Genomic DNA, 16,294 nt, shown 5'->3' with positions numbered 1-16,294 from the left:
CAGAATGCACTGGATGGAGTGCTGCATACAGTATGTGTAGTTTTGAATGGGAGATGTCTTTGATTCAAGAAGGCTGTATACAGCCATTCAACATTGCTGTCTAAATCGCAGTCTTATCTAGAATATTGATGTATTTTCTTTGTTTTTGCTATCTCTTAAATACAATTTCTAATGTCTTATCTTGGTGTATTTTATGCCCCTGTGAAGCACTTTGAATGGCCTTGTGTCTGAATTGTGCTATAGAAATAAACTTGCCTTGCCTTACTGTGTAAATTCTGAATTAGCCTTCTTTGTTCCTTTACAAGATACAAGGGCAGACAGACAGAAGGGTGAAGTAAACAAAGCAACACATTCAGATGAAAGATAATATAAATTAAAATACACAGTGGCCTACACATGGCTGCACACAAGATAAGTCTCCTTCTATAAGGGTTTGTTCTTCTGGGAATGAGCAGCTTTGTTGTTTTGTGTGTGTGATACCGACCGAGGGCCCATATCCTGGGAGCAGATGGTTGATGTGCTGATATCTACACACCATCACTGTGGGACCACTTGATTTATAGGCGAGCTGGTGATGGTGGCTTAGATGCTAAATGACAATACTGGGTGTGTGTGTGTGTGTGTGTGTGTGTGTGTGTGTGTGTGTGTGTGTGTGTGTGTGTGTGTGTGTGTGTGTGTGTGTGTGTGTGTGTGTTTCTAGGTTGTAGTCGAGAGGACAATACCCCTGGGCGTGTTTTACAAAGTATACATTTGTGTGGTGGCCTTGGTTTTATTCTTGAAGGTGGCCGCAAATTCATTTCAAAGCATCCAGCGCAGCATCCATGCTTAAATAAACCGTATGTTTGTCTCTACGTCACACGAATACTAATGTAAGGAAGAGGAATCCCACCGGTGGGACTAAGTGGAAATATATTGAGAAAGGCACATGAATTGCATTAGCATTAAAATGACACACTCTTAATTTGAGTGTTTGGATCATAAATTTAAAAATTCATAATGCTGGGTGTAATTACAATGGAGATTATTCAACATATCTGCCAGTATCCCTTATGGACTTAATTGTATTACATTTTAACGCCCATAACCAGATGAAACATGGCGAGTATAGGGTTGAGAGAGAGTGTTATAATTTCTCAATATCCAGTGGAATGTGGTGTAGTGGTTAGAGCGCCCCCCCTCGCCCCCATAGAGGCTCAGTCCTCAGAAGCAGCAGACCACGGGTTAGAATCCAGCCCGTGGTCGTTCTCTGCATGTCATTCCCCTCTCTGCCCCATTTCATCTCTGTCTCTCTGCACGGTCTAATAAAGCATAAAAATGCCAAAAATAATCTTTAAAATAATAAAGTTAAAAAAAAATTACGTCTGGGGAAGCTGCGAATGTGAGTAACCCCGATTCTCGTCTTTAGCTAACAGCAGTACAGCACCGAATGTCCCTCTGCGCTTGCTCTCCTCAAACTAAATAGGTCTACTTATCCAGTGTGTGTGTGTGTGTGTGTGTGTGTGTGCGTCAGCCCCGCTTACATAACAGAAATACCTGTGTGTGTGTGTGTTCCTGTGAGGCCTGTATAGTGTGTGTGGTAATTCATCTTCCTCTAACGTAAATAGCCCAGGTAGCAATACACTCCATTGGGGATTGGTACGGTTTCTAAACTTTATAAAAAATCATAAAGACTCCACTGAGCAGTAGCAGGTTGCACACAAAGGGAGGAGGCAGGAAGGGGAGAAGGAGATTAAAGAAAGAGTGGATACCAGCATGGAGAAGATTGAGCCGATTTAGTGAGGCCAGCTCGATTTCAGAGAGAAAAAGTGGAAGGGATTGAGCGTGTGTGCGTGTGTGTGTGTGTGTGTGTTCGGTGCATGTGTTTGTGTGTGTGTGTGTGACCAGGCCAAGAGTCTTGCAGAGCGGGGGAAAAAACCAGCGTGACACTGAGGTTGAATTATTCATCCAAGGTTCTAGCCACTGAAATATTGATGCTCAGACAATCCTCTTCTTTCGCACACTTTCTTTTTTTTCTCTCACCGGCTTTTACTTTATTTCCAGCAGTTAAAACTAGAATTTTCCCCCCATCCCCCATCCCCCATATGCAACAAGGAAAGAATCAGGTAAAAATTTAAATGAATATGGATTGTGTAGGGAGCAGACAAACTGGTGAGAAAAAGACACATTACATCATCCGTAGATAAAAAGGTGTTGTGTGACTCTACTATCGATCCATTTTCTCTTTCTCTCACAACAAGCCAAGAGAGAGAGAGAGAGAGAGAGAACAACAGAGACAGAGAGTGAGAAAGAGAACAATAGAGAGAGAGAACATCAAAAGTGAAAGGGATGAGAGAAGACTGAGCTGGTGGGGAAAAGAAGGGGATGGGGAGTAAGAAAAAGGCAGGTACAGAAATAGAATAATAAATGCATGTGAGCAAGCAACAGAGATGGGAAAAGAAACATAGTACAGACTAGAGTATATGATTTCCTTTAAACTTTTCCCAGAACCCAGAAGATCAAAAGGAGAAGAGCTGCTCTCAGATCCAAAGGTGTAAAGTTGTGTTTCAACATTAAAAGGCAGATTCAACTTTTTTTGAGAGAACGCTTGTTGACAAAATCACTTTTAAGTCAAAATCAGTGAATATCTCTGCACGATCACTTGTCAGTACTGTGTTTGCGCTGAAAAAAACAATAATCCAGTGTTAATACACAGGATAGGCTCTGTAAATGCTAGGTATGTAAACAATGGGTATGTCAACAAAAACAGGGGCCAACGCTGCTAACATGCCAGTTTACAGAGCTTAGGCGGTGTATTAACACTGGATTTTTTTCAATTTGGGAAGTATACTCAAGTTATTATTTTAAACTTTTTTTACCATGAATAGATCGCTTTAGTTGATCTGTACAAAAAACAATATTACACTAAACCAGTTAATCTCTATACGCTATACGCTTGAAGCCGGGCCAAACAATGTCAAACTATTTCTTTCAACACAACATTCATTTGTTAATCAGAAGACCGTGCGTGATAGGTCATTCCACAATTTGTATGCAAATGTATTTTAAATTTGCAATGGTTCTTAGTTGTAATTAACTCTAAAGTTGGAAGCACATTTGTACAATGAGGACATTTTAATTGAAGTCGGGTTGTAAAAGATACTTGAGAATTATTCAAATTTGGTGTTTCTAGATAAGTAATTAAGAAAATGAGCCTAACAAATGAGAGAAAGAAGATGAAGAAAAAGAAGTGAGAAGAAAGGACAGAGAGTTAATTACGAAGACGGTGAAAGTAGGAAAGGACAAAGAGAGAGTAAGAGAAAGTCAGGGTGTGTGTGTGTGTGTGTGTGTGTGTGTGTGTGTACGTACAAAGCACACACATGGACCAGCTCCCTCCACTTCATATTCTATCACTGATCTCTGTTTCATTTGGTCTGGGTGAGATACACACACACACGCAGCCAGAGAGTCAATTAACCCTGGTTCTAATGAGCAACACAGGGGGAGACAACTTCCTCCTAGAGACGGATAAATATTTCACCAGCCTGTGTTCATACCCAGAGCCCTGACAGCAAAGAAACCAGGCCACGCTCCTTCCAAACTCTACTCTTAAAGTTCTTCTCTTGCTATTTTTTCTCATGCGGAAGCGAACAACTTCATTATTACTATTATTGGTGGTGGCCATTTTTATGCTTTTATTAAGATAGTTTGGAGAGACAGAGATGAAATAGGGCAGAGAGGGGAATGACATGCAGAGAACGACCATGGGCTGGATTCTAACCCGTGGTCTGCTGTGAAGAGGACTGAGCCTCTATGGGGGGGGTGCTCTAACCACTTCACCACAAGCGCCCCCCTGAAGTGAACGACTTTTAATGCAAAAGCAGTTACTGTGGATGCATTTTGACCACATTAGGGTGAATTGGGATATTTGGAGACACTCAGTGAAAATGCCATCCTGTTTTTTCCCTAACAGTCGCTAGAATAGAAAAAGGTAAGAGAAAAAACATTGAATAAAGATAACTGCATTTTGGGGAGTTGTTTTGTATTTGATGTGTCGGTGTGTGAAGGTATTTTTAGAGGCAGGTCTGCAGCACGGCGGGGTGCTCACTTCTGAGAACAGCATGGCGGAAGAAAGAAAAAAGCGTTGAATAAAAATCAAAAACTGTGAACGCTGAGTGAGTCAACACAGTGGCCTCTGTTACACTGGTTCATTTACATGCATGTCCTCATCACAATGTGCTATTTACATCTCTGAGACTATTCTGAAAAGGGTTTGGGTGCGAAAGAAAATCTACGTAAAAAGTCTAAGGGTGCAACAACAAACACACAGCAGCAATAAAGCCTAGGCAGGTGCTGCTGGTTTTAATGATCCTACCACCAATGCAGAAATATTCAATGTACATAAAAAGTGTCATTGCATTATGCAAATCACATGTCAAGTAAGTTTTCCTCAGAGCAGTGCTGAGAACAGTTAACTCCCTGGGCAGCAGTATATTAATAGACTAATCAAGAAGCATCTTGTGTTGTTAAGAAAAAACACAGGACACCCAGACAGGTGTCAAAACTCTCATACAAGCCTGTCCCGTCTAGAAAAATAACATTTAGACCCGAGGGGATACAAAGAGACACACAGAGACACACACACACACACACACACACACACACACACACACACACACACATATATATCTGGCATTCAAAGTCAGCCATAGTGTAAATGTGTGACACAGCAATTAACCCTGGCGTATATCAGTCATGTGGCAGTTTTACATCCTAGCAGACAGAGTGTGAGCAGGAGAGGTGAAAGTTTGACTGGGAATTGGGCATTTCTGTATGTTGTAAAGCGTCTAGGGGTTACAGCCTAGGCTCTGTAAACGGGTATGTTGTTAGCTACAGTGCCCCCCACCCCCCTTTTTTTAACATCACCTTTGTTTACATACAATTTTACATAGCCTAGGTCGTGTATTAACACTGGATTTTTTTTTCAGTTTACATAAAGTACGGACTGGTAGCGGATTGTTAGAAGGTATTCACCAATTTTGACAAAAAAAGTGAATTCGACAACAAGCGTTCCACCCTGAATGTCTGACTCCACCTTTAAGCTTTGACAGATTCTCCGTCAATCAACTGTCTCTTGAGGGAAGGTCAGCACAACCTTCTCTTCGCTCAGAGCGCTGACTCGGCTATAACCGTTTGTTCATTAGCCACTGAGGCCTCGTTATGATGCCTTTAACGATGATGGCTCAGGCTATAGTATTAGCAGGAGAAAGAAAAAATGAGACCTGATGGCTAAAAGCAATCTCCAGTGTCACCCAAAATGGCTTTACTCTGACCTACTGTAAAAATATATATATTTTAAAAATAAATAAAAAAGGAAGGATCCTTAAAAAAAATCCATCTCGGAGAAACAACCCTATGGGTGTAAAAAAAAATCGAAACTCCGGTGGAGGTGGGGCGGCTTTGAAAATAAGGTCATGAAAGCACCGGGCAAGACAAAGGAAATGACAGCAGACAGAAAAAACACAACCGCAAAGGAGGGCATGGAGAGAGAGAGATAAGGGTAGAGGAGAACACAGTCTAGTGGGAGCTAAGAGGCTGAAGCAAGAGAGTGTTAAGAGGTGAAATTGTGTTTCTCTCTCTCTTCTCCACGGCTGATAAGTGATGTTAGTCTGACAGACCCTGTGTCAGGGGAAAACTGTCGTCTTAAAAAAAGAACTCCAATCCATCTGGGGATACACTGTTTGGAGATGTGTGTGTGTGTGTGTGTGTGTGTGTGTGTGTGTGTGTGTGTGTGTGTGTGTGTGTGTGTGTGTGTGTGTGTAATACTAGAAATGTCAGTTTGTGTGGACATTTGCGAGTTAGTGTCATGGAGACATGTTCTTTACAGGTTTGAACAACATCTATCAATCTAGAGCTCAGGCTTAGCAGCTTTTGTTTTGTAGCCTAACAAGCTAACACAGCTAATACACTACAATAGATTACTCCATTTTCGGACTGTGCGATAGATCGACGACCCAAATACATCGGAATTCACAAAAGTTGAAATTGACACACAACATTTGCAATCATTTTCATTCCAATCTGCTGTTGGTGGTAATTCAATTAAAATGAATAGATTTTTGGCAACAAAATAAAATATTTAAACGCTCCTGAGATCGGGGCCTTTACAATGATCGACAGCTGATGGCAGAAACTCGCCATTAACAAAGCAAAGTACCAGCTAAAGTCAGGGGAAGAAGAGTGTCGTAAAACATAAATAAAGTTCCATTTTGTATGGTGTGTGCCATATATACACACACGGTACCTCCAGTGTCTTATGGATGGAGACTGAACTCTGTGAGCTATATTGTTAAGACAGACAGACAGACAGGCAGATAGACAGACAGAGAGACACACACACACACACACACACTTCAGTGTCTTATGGATGGAGACTCTCTGTGAACTATGTGTTGTTGAGGAGCTTGTCACAGCTCGTCGTGTCACACCTCGCCCCGGCTGACACAACAGAAATGAAGTAAGACTGAAAACAAGCCAGTAACACCTTTCAAACCAAATTCGTACTTTAACGATTCGAAATGCGATAGGAGCTCCCGCTGGGGTGTCACATCGCACCACAGAACACTGATGCGGAAAATCCAACATATTTTATCTCAACAGCAAAGACACTTTTTTTTATCCTTGTTTCCATATAACCCCTGGGGAGGCTAGATACTGTCAGTGCTATCACACATTTCAACATTTTGACGTTGTCATACAGGCTTCTTCCTCACAGTCGTAAACTTCTAATGGGCAGAAAGTCATAATTTTAAGATTCAACTGTCCTCAATGGGAGTACTGGGAATCTAAGCTAGCTTCTGGACTGCATTTGACTTCAGATTGTGATGGTGAAATCATTGAAATTGGGAAGGCCCCTTTGGACAAAAGTGGTTGTGTTTACTACGCCAGCTGTTGTTTCTGGGTTAGCGTACCCATGACAAAGTCATGAAGAATAACTATATAAAAATAGCAGTCTTTGCACTGATGGTCCCGTTTGCTGTTACATGTAGCAATTAGTAATAATAATTACTTTTTTTTTTACCAAAGCAGCAAAGAAGCAACGCCGTCATCGCAATAGAAACGTAGGGCTTATGTGAAATAGTAGAAACAACACATTAACTGACCATGATATAGTTTAACATCAACATGTTCACACACCAAATCACTAGTCCTATTTAGTCATCTAAGCTCTTATTCATTTCCCTCTAAGAAGGATTCACAAATGTTTTATTCACTGGTAACCCCCTTTCATTACTTTCAATGGCTGTGTCGCGGTTGCATCAGTGAGTCCAATCAAACTGAAAATAACCAATCTACCATCCCTGCTGAGGAGATGGCCCCTCTGCCTGGCTTTTGACAGCTGGCTTAGTGGAATAGACAAACCCCGCAAAGTACCAAAGATATTGATTAAGGCTTAAATAAAGACATGAAAAACTGCTCAACAAGTATAGGAAGAATTGTGTTGCGTGCTGTTGTGTTTTTTTGCAACGTGACGACTTGGTGTGAATTATTATGAGCCACTGCGTGTGTGTGCGTGTGTGTGTGTGTGTAGTCATGATGAGCCTTTTCACACCTGCTACCTCCCTCTAAGATCCAGGCACTGTGACAGATTGTGTCATCAGGGGAGTGTGTTTGTGTCCGTGTGTGTGCGTGTGCGTGTGCGTGTCAAGGCCAGGTGTGAGACAGGTAACAGCATTTGCTGGCACGGCCCCGGAGCAGAAGGAAGCAGGTCGGATGGGAGTCATTGTCGGATGTAAGTTAACAGCCTCTCTCAGAGGGGCTGAACACCACTCCATCACACCTGACGTGGTGTAAGCAGAAGCAGAAAAGTTTACAACCAAACGCACCAATACTAATTAGATATGATTTTTGAATGGTAAATGGACTCAATTTACATAGCCCTTGTCCCTGCTTTTTCACAGACCCAAAGCGCTTTACATAGTTTTTACACATTCACCCATTCACACACACACCACCGACCCTGCAACCCAATGGACGACTGCCCTACCCGCTTCGCAAAAGTTGGCCATGCAAATTGGATTGGATATGTTTTTATTCACGCAAAAAGAAAAGATAAGAAGCACTTGAAATGTTTAATCAAAGACTCTACACAGGAGCCTACACACACACAAAAGGGACATGAACTAGCACATATAGCCACACACACAATAGCCCGCTGCTTTCAATTACACAGGTGTGAAAAGGCTCATCCTGACCACACACACACACACACACACACACACACACACACACACACACACACACACACACGGGGTACAAGAATGATGCAGGAAGAGATGATTAAGGCAGGAGTACTGACAGAAAAAAAACTAGCAAAAAAAACAACTGGGACAAGAAACAAATAGAAAGTGGCAAACAATAAGTGACTCTTCACGCTGCACACCAGCCTCACGTTGCATCACATCGGCTCGTCAACTCAGAGAGAAACCGTGGGAGAGAAGTCACCCGCTTGTCACTACTCATACGGCTCTCATCCCAGCGCTATAGTAACAACATCATCATTCCGTTTAGCAGCGACTGTAACGCTCCATTTCGTCATTCTGAGGAAAAAGGCTTGTGATGTTTCGGAGTGGGGGATCAGTTCATTGCTGGAAATCATCCACTAAATCACATCACGATAAGAAACAACCTGCCATATCTTTCTCATGATCCGTTTGCTTTTATTATTTCCTATAGCCGAGACAATGCTCCTCCAGGAATACTGTTACAGCGATGACATATGACATACGCTGTAGTAGTGGAGTTGGTATTTGTGTAAGGCAAGGCACGTCTATTTCTATAGCACAATTCAGACACAAGGCCATTCAAAGTGCTTTAAGAAAATACATCAAGAATCAAGATTAGCCTTAGATGTTAGTGTTGGAATCTTTTAGAGGACTGTAGTATATATTCTAGTCCTAGTGTGTGACTTTCAGGAAAGGGGGGGGGGGAGCAATTTCAATGGATTGAAGATTAGAATCAGTGAGTTAATCTTTGCCGTAATTACACAAACAAAGCTTGAAGCGGGGTTGCAGTTGTGTTAATAAATGCATAATCCAAATTAGTGTTCTCATCACACTGGCGTTTATAAAATGGCCCCTGCTCAAACAGATTTGCCACACTCTTCAGAAGGAGCTTGGAGGTTATTGTTCATTTGTGTGGTCTAATTAAGGCCGGACAATATTAAAGCCAGTTAAGTCTCAAATCATACGACGACACAATGAAACGCAACAATAACCTTGTAGACAACACAACACAACAAAACACAACATTGACCCAAAAGAAAACCAACAGATAAAGTTTAAATGGATATCATGTAAGCAACTAGGGCAGCGTTACAATACCCATACTTTCTGCATTTATGCCTTCTGCATGCTAACCAGATTATTGTTATGGTCAGATGTAGTATGTAGAATAGAAAAAAGCTGCTACATATATATTTACGTTTGATCCTTATTTTCATCATGACCTACAGGACCATTTTATCAACATGTAATGTGGTGAAGTTTTTGATTTCTAAAGACAAAAATAATCAGAGTATTCATGGTATTCTAGTCAAACTTCAATATCCGTTCGTCTTCATCTATGATCCAAATGCACATGTAATACAATCCCTCTGATCCTCCATAATGAAATCTCTGCCTAAGAACAGCTGAGGATAAATACCAACCAAACAGCCTCATGGAGACCATTGCCAAGTCTTTTATACCAACGCTGTCAGAAATACAATATAATTAAAACTTCCCATCCATGATTTATTTTAATTTTAGATATTTCTTGCATTATAATTCTATGTAAAAATGCCATTCCCTTTGCATTGTCATATCTTCAACTCAAAAACATGGAACAGCTTTGAAAATGTATGACAGAAGGTTTTCAAACTATCAACTTACTAACAAGACCATTTAAAAAGGTGCTACAAGGAACTTTTAAATATTTCTGAAACTGTCTAATTTTTCCTCTGATGATCATAAATCAAATGTAACAGCAAACAAGACAGTGCAAAGAATGCTATTTTTATATAGTTTTTCTTAATGCGGGCGGCAGTGGCGAAGTGGGTAGGAAGATTGCCTCTGGAGTGCAGGGTCGGAGGTTCGATCCCCCGTCTCCCCGCCACATGTCGAAGTGTCCCTGAGCAAGACACTGAACCCCACATTGCTCCCGATGGGTCAGAGAGCGCCTTGCATGGCAGCTACTGCCATCGGTGTATGAGTGTGTGTATGAATGGGTGAATGTGGTAAGAAATGTAAAGCGCTTTGGGGCTGAGAAAATCGGCTAGAAAAGCGCTGTATAAGTCAAGTCCATTTACCATTTAATGCCTTTGTCATGGGTACGCTCACCCAGGAACTACAGCTGGCGTAATAAAAACACTACCGCTTTTGTCCAAAGGGGGTGCAGGAATTAACACAAACTGAAAGTTCCTCAGAGCATCTTTAAAGCACTGAGTCTGTATTGCAAAGGTTTAGTTTTGCCATTTAGTAAAAACAGGCGAGTGTTGATGATACACCATGTCAATATATTATTAAAACAGATAAGACAGTTAAATTATTATTATGTTCCCTCACTCTGCAAGGTAATATTATCTGTCATAAGAGGTACACACTCTGTCAGGATAATTACTATGACAGGCAGGGTGGCCTCTCCTAGCTGTAAGGCCGACACACGGGGGTATGATTAATCAATCAAAGCTTGCTACACGGGGGGGGGGGGTTCACCCTTTAAGACAGGCATAATAATCCATCACTGCTCCTCCACATCCACACACTGATCCATCAAGTCAACTTGTCTTGCTACAGAGAGAGAGGGAGAGAGAGAGAGAGAAAGAGAGAGAGAGAGGGGGGAGGGGAGAGAGAGAGAGACAGAGAGAAAGAGGGAGGGAGAGACACACAGAGACAGGGAGAGAGACAGAGAGAGAAAGGGAGAGACAGAGAGAGAGAGAGAGAGTGAGAGGGACAGAGAGGAAGCGAGAGAGAGACAGACAGAGAGAGAGAGAGCTAACAGCAAAAAAAGCCTAAAAGTAATGGAGTGCTCCGTTAGCAGAGTTCACAAGATAATTATGACTGTCATGATGATGTAACGGAAGACAAGGCTGATGGGATGAGCGCTACGTCGGTGCATCGCGGAGAGGGGGGGGGGGGGGGGCTGTGTCTGCAAAGTTTACTGATAAACACAATGGATGGGTTTTTTAAGTGGAGCTGGAAGGCGGCAACAGTTTAGATTCTGTTTGGTTACAGCTTAAAAAGGAAGAGTCAGCAATTCTGGAGAATGCTTCTTGTCAAAATCACTTTGTGTCAGAATCAGTGAATATCTCCTTACCAGTATGTCAACAAACGGTATGTAATGTTAACAAAGGAGTGTACCCAATGTACTGTAGCTAGCAATATACCCGTTTACAGAGCCTAGGCTGTTTAGTTACACTGGATACATTATTTAAAACACACTTATGAATATTATATTCCATTTCTACCAAGTCTGTTATGAAAAATGCAAATAAATTCTACACAATACACCTTTAAAGCTTTGGGGACTCTTTGAGCTCTGCAGAAGCATTGACTTCATTTATAACGTGAATTATGATTGTGTTAAACTGTTGTGTCATATTTCCAAGCCTCATATAAAATAAGCAGACACTCAAAAAATATGGAATAAGTGCTTAAAGTGTCTATTGTCTTTCTCTTCATCCGAAGCAGTGGGGTTTCTTTGCTTCCCCATTGATTCAAGTATGACCTAATGTGTTGGGAAGACAGTGAATTTAAATCTTTGAGTCTCCATTCTCACATATGATGATGTCATTTTACCGCTTCTGGTGTGCTTTCTAGCTCCCCATCTTTCTTTTTAATAGCCAACTGACTGAGGGCCTTAACTCTGCCCTTTATACTGCATTGGCTGTGTGTGTGCCTGTGTACCCTGTAATTCTGTATATAATAAAATGTAGGAAAACACACACACACACACACACACACACACACACACACACACACACACAGGAGTAATTTGAGATATCAAGTCTCGATCGATCAGAACTGTGCTCCCTTGAGGATTACATCATTGTCCACAAATAGCCAATCAGAGCAGAGTTGAGAGACTACTCGCTCTGTGACCCAATCGCCTGTGAAAGTAAAAGCAATAAGAAAAGAGCCGCAAGCACACACACACACACACACACACACACACACACACACACACACACACACACACACACACACACACACACACACACACACACACACACACACACACACACACACACACACACACACACACACACACACACACACACACACACACACACACACACACACACACACACACACACACACACACACACACACACACACACACACACACACACTGATGTCATTCTCTCAGACATGGAGTGTTTTTATGGTGACCTGCACCACACACTGTCTGCATCGCTCTCTGCTCTATTTCATGTCACACTGGTGCATGTTGGGGGAATCTTAATTTACTGAGACACGTCAAACATACAGTATGTCAATCAAAAACTCTGCCTCTCACATAAACACAGGGATAAATTGAGAAAAAAGGGTACGGTAACTATGCTGTATAGAAGAAAAGACTTATAATAAAATGGGATATAGAGCTCTGGAAAAAATTAATAGACCACTCCAAATGTTCAGTGTCTCTCGTTTGACTATTTATAAGCATATGTTTGAGTAAAATTAAAATATTTAATTTATTGTACAAACTACTGACCACATTTCTACCAAATATATTGTCATTAAGAGCATTTCCATTAAGTCATGTAGAGATGGAGATTGAAGAAAATTCCAGAGTTGTATACAGACTCATTTAATTCTACCTGCCTATCTTCTACTGCCACTTGTATTGAGTCCATAGTACATCCTAGCCTAGCCTTAGAGTAACCAGAGGAGTGTGACAGGAGTGAGTGTGTGAACAGACCTTGATGTATCCTCCGGTGGAGACCAGCAGAGAGTTGTCTGGGGAGAAGTGCATGTCTGTCACCCAGCCTCCGTGCAGCGAGTCCATGGCGTCTTTCCCTTCACGGGAACAGATCTTCAGCAGAGAACCGTCCTTCACATGCCAGAGCTGTGACGGACAGACAGACGCACGTTATAAACACAACATTAAAGTAAATGTCACCAGAAATATATGTCAGTAAGTCAAAACACCCAAGACCAGACCTGTAGAACAAAAAAAAGTGAATTCTAGGCAAGATTTTAGGATTAAAACAATTGCTTTTCATGATGTAAGATATGTTGACATTTACATATCACAACATACCATCAACACAACACTGACATATCACCATATAAAGTTCTATTGGATAAAGTGTCAGCCATAATATCCATTTTTTTGTCTTAGAAAAAAATGGACAAGATTACCATTTAAGTTCAAAATAATGGAAGATAAAGAGAATTAGCTCATTTATATATTCACAGTGAATCAAAATGAAAAATTACCCACAATGCACCACCACATATATAATAAAAAAGATATGTATATTGTATATTGTATATTTTAGCATCACTAGTGCTGCGGCATGTCGTGTGGATTGCAGCGGTTATGCAATAGTTCACATGCCCATGTCCGTTTGACAATGACACATGACACGTACGGAGGGCTATATTTAACACTTGGCATGCTTTTTGCAGCCGAATGACTCACATTTGTTGCCATAGAAACAGGGGTTGAGATTTCAGCGTGCTTTTATGTAATTGGGTCTGATGGATACGTCCATGTTTTTCTGGATAATGGAGCAGTTCAGCTCTGGGGGGCCAACAGAGGGCATTAACCTATTGGTGACCGGCATAACAGCACATCTTACCTCTCTACCTGTGTGTGTGTGAGTGTGTGAGTGTGTGAGTGAGTGAGTGAGTGAGTGAGTGAGTGAGTGAGTGAGTGAGTGAGTGAGTGAGTGAGTGAGTGAGTGAGTGAGTGAGTGAGTGATCGAGTGAGTGAGTGATCGAGTGAGTGAGTGATCGAGTGAGTGTGACTGTGAGTGAGTGAGTGAGTGAGTGAGTGAGTGAGTGAGTGAGTGAGTGAGTGAGTGAGTGAGTGAGTGAGTGAGTGAGTGAGTGAGCGAGCGAGCGAGCGAGCGAGCGAGCGAGCGAGTTAGTGTGACTGTATGTGTGTGCATGTGTGTGCATGTGTGCGTGCGTGTGTGTGTGTGTGTACGAGCGGTGCAGAACCCAAACCCTTAGGGATCCTATTTGGCAGCCTGAGTCGTCTCCTTCACCTCCCACTGTCAGACATCTCCTCCTCTCTCCTGCTCACTTCAGCCCCAACTCATCTCACTGCAGCAATCATCATGTATTAGCACCGAGCACTCTATCTAAATGAGCGATGAGATAGATGCAATTATAGCTGCCATCTCTGGAATAAATGTTGACAGCTGGTGTAATTGCCTGATTTTGTATGTTGCACGGCAAATTGGATGACTTAATGCTTAATGTCATTTACTTCTCATACCAGTAACATGTGGACACACCGATGAGAGTATTTTGAGGCAGGAGGCTTTAGTGGGAAGCCTTCGTTGTTGTTTTTTAAAATTACCAATCAACCACTCCATTCTTAAATGGGTGGTAGGATGGACTAGAGGAAAGAGGGGTCGACCAGTAACCATGAGGTCGCTGGTTCGATCCCCAGCACCGGACAGGAGGGTGTTAGTATTAAAACTAGTGGCGGCTGCTATTACATCTACGGTGCCCACCATCTCTACCATTGTGTCATTGAGCTTGAACTTAACCCCAAACTGCTCCAGGGGCGCTGTACTATGGCTGACCCTTCGCTGTGAACCCCTCCGAAGTGTGGTAACTTGAGAGGGGATATGCGAAAAAAGCCGAATTTCAATGTAGCCTTTTTGTAAATTGACTGATAAAGATAACTTAACACAGCCGGAATTCCTGGACAAGTAAACTGATAGGAAAAACCAAAACAATACAAAGGGTTAAAGGAAAATGCTGAGTGTTTTTCCAACACGTACCCGGATCTCTCCGTTGTCGTCTCCCGTTGCTAGGCGGCGGTTGTCCCAGGAGAACCGGCAGCTCCGGACACAGTCCTGGTGTCCGGCGAGTGTGTGGACGCACTGCCACGACTCACAGTGCCACAGCTACAGAACAGAGAGAAACACAGTGAGGAAGACTGGGAGCAAACAATGGTACAATAGCAATTTGGGTATACCATCATTAAAAGTGAAGTCAGCAATTCTGGAAAATACTATGTCAAAATAAGAGAGTATCTCCCCCTTTGTTTGTTACACAAACTTTGTTTACATACCAGTTTACAGAGCGTAGGCTGTGTATCATCATCAACATATTTCATTTCAGTACGCACACACAGTACAACTACCGTTAGGACCCATTTAAAAGAAGACTGAGCCATCTTTTTCTATAGCACGGGGTGAAAGTGTGGTATACTGTTAATTATATATTTAAATATCATTATAAAAATACTGTTGTAACTCTATGAACAGCAGTTAATAATAAACATTGCCTGTTTAATAGGTCTTACAAGGACAAACAACAGTGCAACAGTGTTAATGTTGTTACACTGCTACAGCCCAATGAAGAAACTGTTAATGAGTGCTATCTCACTCTCTCTCACTTGTTTGCCTTTCCCCAACTTTCTGCCTCTCCTCCATTTTCTATTCCTCCTCTTTCTCTCCCTGTGTTCCTTCCCTAACCCTGCTAGTCCCATCCTGCGCCGCACAGAAAGTAACACACACTGCTAACATAATTAGACACTTCATTTGGCAGCCGGTCTAACTAGTCTATGCCTTCACACAGAGTCCCCAATTCCTTTGAAGGTCAGTCAAAAAAGTGAAGAGAAAAAAGTAAATGCGGACAGAGAGAGAGAGAGAGAGAGAGAAAGACAGAAAGAGAGAGAGAGAGAGGAGCAAAAAGAAAAAAGCAGAAACAGAAACCCTCTCTCATTTTGTGGTCTCCAACAAAGACAGTCGCGGCCGAGCCTTTTTGGTTTGACCTTCAGATGGATGGAGACTGGGAACTGGGGTTTTTTTTGGGGGTATTTTTTTCCACCAAAGCTCCCGATTCGGTCTGCAGAGCAAGGACTATGTGGCTGTAAACAAACCAGCCCCACAACACAACACACACACACACACACACAGCCAAATCCATAAAACACACATTATCTCTCACTACTATCCATTGACCAGGTTGGCTGTAAGTAAATGTAATGCCAACATCAAGGGCATACTAGCAGAAGTAGGAAGAATATAATAAAAAAAATCTGACGCATTTTAAAGGTATTTTTAATAAAGAACATTTATTATATA

The 16,294-nt window shown here is 41.9% G+C and overlaps 1 protein-coding gene across 2 annotated transcripts in view; it reads right to left on the bottom strand.

Annotated features, from left to right (window-relative positions):
- apaf1 (apoptotic peptidase activating factor 1) overlaps positions 1-16,294 on the bottom strand; it is a 71,991-nt gene that overhangs the window by 33,769 nt on the left and 21,928 nt on the right. For both annotated transcript variants that reach the window (XR_013845439.1, XM_080050735.1), the window contains exons 25-26: positions 14,984-15,109; positions 12,940-13,086 (exon numbers count right to left, since the gene is read on the bottom strand). Coding sequence is in view for 1 of the 2 variants with exons in the window: in XM_080050735.1 (XP_079906861.1) it covers positions 12,940-13,086; positions 14,984-15,109 (273 nt within the window). In the remaining variant the exon portion in view is untranslated. The remainder of the gene's footprint in view (positions 1-12,939; positions 13,087-14,983; positions 15,110-16,294) is intronic.

The sequence above is a fragment of the Ammodytes marinus genome (genome assembly GCF_949987685.1).
Source record: "Ammodytes marinus genome assembly, chromosome: 22".
Taxonomy (NCBI): Eukaryota; Metazoa; Chordata; class Actinopteri; order Uranoscopiformes; family Ammodytidae; genus Ammodytes; species Ammodytes marinus.
Note: the sequence above shows the minus strand (reverse complement) of the source record. Positions and strands in the feature narration are given on the sequence as shown.